General features: G+C 29.9%; 1 protein-coding gene across 1 annotated transcript; it reads right to left on the bottom strand.

Moving 5' to 3' along the window:
- Window positions 1–312: 312 nt before the first annotated feature.
- Window positions 313–1,207, bottom strand: LOC149546620 (tapetum-specific protein A9-like). The gene is made up of 2 exons (XM_089794635.1): window positions 918–1,207; window positions 313–792 (listed from the first exon to the last, which is right to left on the bottom strand). Exons 1-2 carry the CDS (start codon window positions 1,180–1,182, stop codon window positions 785–787), a joined length of 273 nt encoding a protein of 90 aa, XP_089650761.1. The 5' UTR covers window positions 1,183–1,207; the 3' UTR covers window positions 313–784.
- Window positions 1,208–3,691: the final 2,484 nt, after the last annotated feature.

The following is a 3,691-nucleotide window of genomic DNA, read 5'->3' as shown; positions in this document are numbered from 1 at the left end:
TGATAAAATTGTACTAATACTATGCATCATTGATCTAAAAATCTATTCCACTATGTATTTCTTATTGTACTTTTTCTATAATTCCAAATATTCTGCATGCCTTTAGTGTAATTTCTCTAAACCGCTATTGTCAATCTGACATATAAAAAGATTGCCATTGAACATAAGAAGAATATTATTTCCCTTAGATTTTTTCCACATTTTTCTCTTACTAATAAATTATAAAAATTCAATAAAAAGAATAAACTCAAATATGTTAATGTTTCTCTTTACATCTTTCATAAGCTGAAAAAAAATTCTTTCCAATTCATATTTCCTTTATCATCACATCCTTTTAAATTGGGACATAAACATTGTTCAAATCTTGTGGTACATAAACATTGTTCAAATCTTGTTCACACAAATACAATAAAGCCCAGCATATATTGTAACTATTAACTATTATCAGATGAGGAAACCACAAACCACATTGCATGGATGTTTTTGAAGTATGACAAGCGGCTTGAAATAAGAGTTTTAGGGTTCCTAACCATAAGTAGAGATACTGGCACTTCTGTCAATTAAGAGTAAATGCTCTAGTACATTTGATCTAGATAACGTAAATGTTTGCCCAAAGCGTTAGAATAGTAATTGAATGCTTATTTACCTACTAGATTCCTTCACATCTCGCTCGCATCTAAGAAATATTAACTTTACAGAACTATAATTAATCGATTTATTGAATCAATGCTAAGAAGAGTTCTCGGTGGAACAACATATCTCGTCGTTAGTATTCATGACAGATTCAGAAGCCTGCAAACACAGAAATGATCAGGAATTAAAAGTAATCCTATAAGAATCTGTAAAACAAATATATTTATAATGTGCTCAGGAAACCAAATCAAAACCAAAAGAACAAAGAAAGCATGAAGCCTTACAGTTGATAATAGGAAGACCGCATGTTGGAGGCAACCGTACAACGATATCTAGAGCATTGCAAAGGCAGGACTCCGCAGCTTCTACAAAAATAGCACAACAGCTGTTATATGATATTGGCGAATAATCTGATGATACTGGCAAGCAATAAGTAAGATCCGCCAACGTAGTGTTACACTGCTGTTGCCCATATCCCAAAGTAAAACAGACAAAAATAATTGCTAAAATTAGTGATGTAATTCTTGCGGTGGCCATTGACATTAGCATTTAGCAACACCCGATGGTAAAAAGCACTACATTCATGAAGACAACTGCCATTTTATTAGCCATTATTCGAGCTGCCAAACTGATGAAACTCTCGTGAACTACCTGATTCTCATGCAGAAGACAAGCAAAACCAAATAACCGAATCTTGAAGTTGTTAAGAGCTAGGCCAAACGTGCAGGATGGGTGACTACGAAGCCCACTTCTCTCTGAAGAAAATTATGGTTGTAGCGACACGAATTCTTCTTGTTAGACGGAACATATTAAATACTTGAAATATATACATCATATTCAAAAAAAGGGTCGTGTCATATGTTGAGAAATGTAGATAACAGAAATATCAATAAAAGATTATGAGCAATACCAAAACAGGTCACAAACTTCTAATTTTATAACAGAAAACCTAACAAGTTTTGCAGAAATATGACTCCAATGCATCCTGTTCGAAAACCATCTAAGAGACAGTATTTCAGCATTTTTGTGAGTACAAATGTCGTGCACAACTCTGTATTAACGATCTTGTCATCTGACAATAGCATTGAGCTTTGTGATCTGATGATTGCTTTTGTTTTGTAATTAAAATGGGTGAGATTTATTCTAATAGAAAAGAGATAGAAAAAAAGTGTCTAAAAGAAAGAGCACTGGTGAACACGATTACTATCAACCAGCTCTTTTAGTTGACTGCGTTTGTGCTGATTTAGTTGACTGTGCTTAATATTTTTACTGTTGTTGATGTCTACAAGGTCTAATAGTATTGATAATTATGTAACTAGATTTATTAAATAGCTAAATTGCAACATAATTGTGTTATGATCAATTTCTATAAGTTTATAATTTTTTTAACGAATTAATTGACTAATATTTAGATGTTTTTAGAATGGTAGATGCTTTTGGAGAAGGTATTGAAGTTTGCAGAAATAAATGACATTTCATTATTACTATGATTTAAAAATAAATTAATTTAATGAATAATTTTAAAAATAAATGAATGTAATAACATATGGTAACAATATAAATAATGTAAATTGTAAGATATTTTATAATACTAACAGTTTTATTCATGCAAATGTTTTTTATAGTGCTAGTTAGATTAATGAAAAATAATAAATCAAGAAATTTTAAATTGTCAAATTAAAGGTATTACTATTTGCATTAGTAAATCTTATAAAGAAATTATAATCATTCTTAAGGTGAAGATGCTAGAAAATTGGAAATCATAGTCAAATATACAATGTTACACTTTCTAAATATATGCCACTTGAACCCATAAAACATTTTATTTTTTATGGTCTTAGTAGCAGTCCTCGATTGATTAGTTGTAGAGAAGAGGTATATATACATAAGGTGCAACTTTATTTCACATTTATTATATTGCATGCTTTGGAGTAATATGGAAAGAAGGGTGTTATCTTTATTTTTTTGAGATATAAGATAGAATAGTAGGTCCATCGCTTCCAGAAATTAATATTTGCATAGTTACATGTTTATTAAGATTTATTTATACATCTTGAGGTATCATTGAATTTCAAAAGCATGAACCCTTCATCAGAAGTAGTCTCTTACTACTAAGAATGAATACATTGGTACAATCTTACATCTTGAAATAGAGTTTCTTATCATGCAATTCTATTTATAAAAGGCCCTTAAATTTTCACACGCATTTGTTTTGTTAGAGATATTTATTTGAAATAAATTGGGTAAAGTGCAATACATGTCTGACCATAGGTTCGAGGCAATAGAGTTAGGACTTTCTCTACCATCCTATCCTAACTCCCTACTAAGGGATCCTATTTGTCTTTGTAGTGAAAAGAGGAGGCTTGTCATATTATATCCCTTTAGATGTAAGTGTGGGCTAAGATTTTATAGGTGCACTTTTTACACTTATGTTTGGTTGAATATTTATTTAGTATTTGAAGAGATATTAGCTCCTTTTGAGGAGATTTGAAATTTCAAAAGAAAGGTTTCTCAAATGTCGATGTATAGCTAGTGATTTTTTAAGGATAAATTGGATATATTATATCTATACTATGAAGGATAATTGGATACATTTAGAGGATATATATATATATATATATATGTGTGTGTGTATATATATATATATATATGTGTATATATATATATATATATGTATATATATATATATATATGTATGTATATATATATATATATATATATGTATATATATATATATGTATGTATGTATGTATGTATGTATGTATAGTTTTTGATGAATGACACTCACATACAATAATAGGGGAGGCATTACTATTGTGTAGTCATTTTACATGATGACAATGACATGAATCCTAAAACAAAAAGTACCTCTACCATTTGATTCATATAAGTCATTCTAAAGGATGCAACCTTGATAATCTTTCTTTGTGAGTGATCATGATTGGGACTTGTAACTAGTCTACACCCTTGGGGTTAGTGGATTTATGTTATTGTATCATTGGGATTAATTTATGTTTTTCTTTGATTTGCGTGTTTATGATCTGTTAGACAACTTCAC

Source organism: Cupressus sempervirens, chromosome 7 (genome assembly GCF_028749045.1).
Source record: "Cupressus sempervirens isolate cs-2001-9-10 chromosome 7, ASM2874904v1, whole genome shotgun sequence".
NCBI lineage: Eukaryota > Viridiplantae > Streptophyta > Pinopsida > Cupressales > Cupressaceae > Cupressus > Cupressus sempervirens.
The sequence above is the reverse complement of the archived record's forward strand: the minus strand, read 5'-3'. Positions and strand labels throughout refer to the sequence as shown.

Bases quoted from the DNA above. Each gene is read 5' to 3' on its own strand.
- LOC149546620 (XM_089794635.1), bottom strand. From the start codon at position 1,182: ATGCTAATGTCAATGGCCACCGCAAGAATTACATCACTAATTTTAGCA.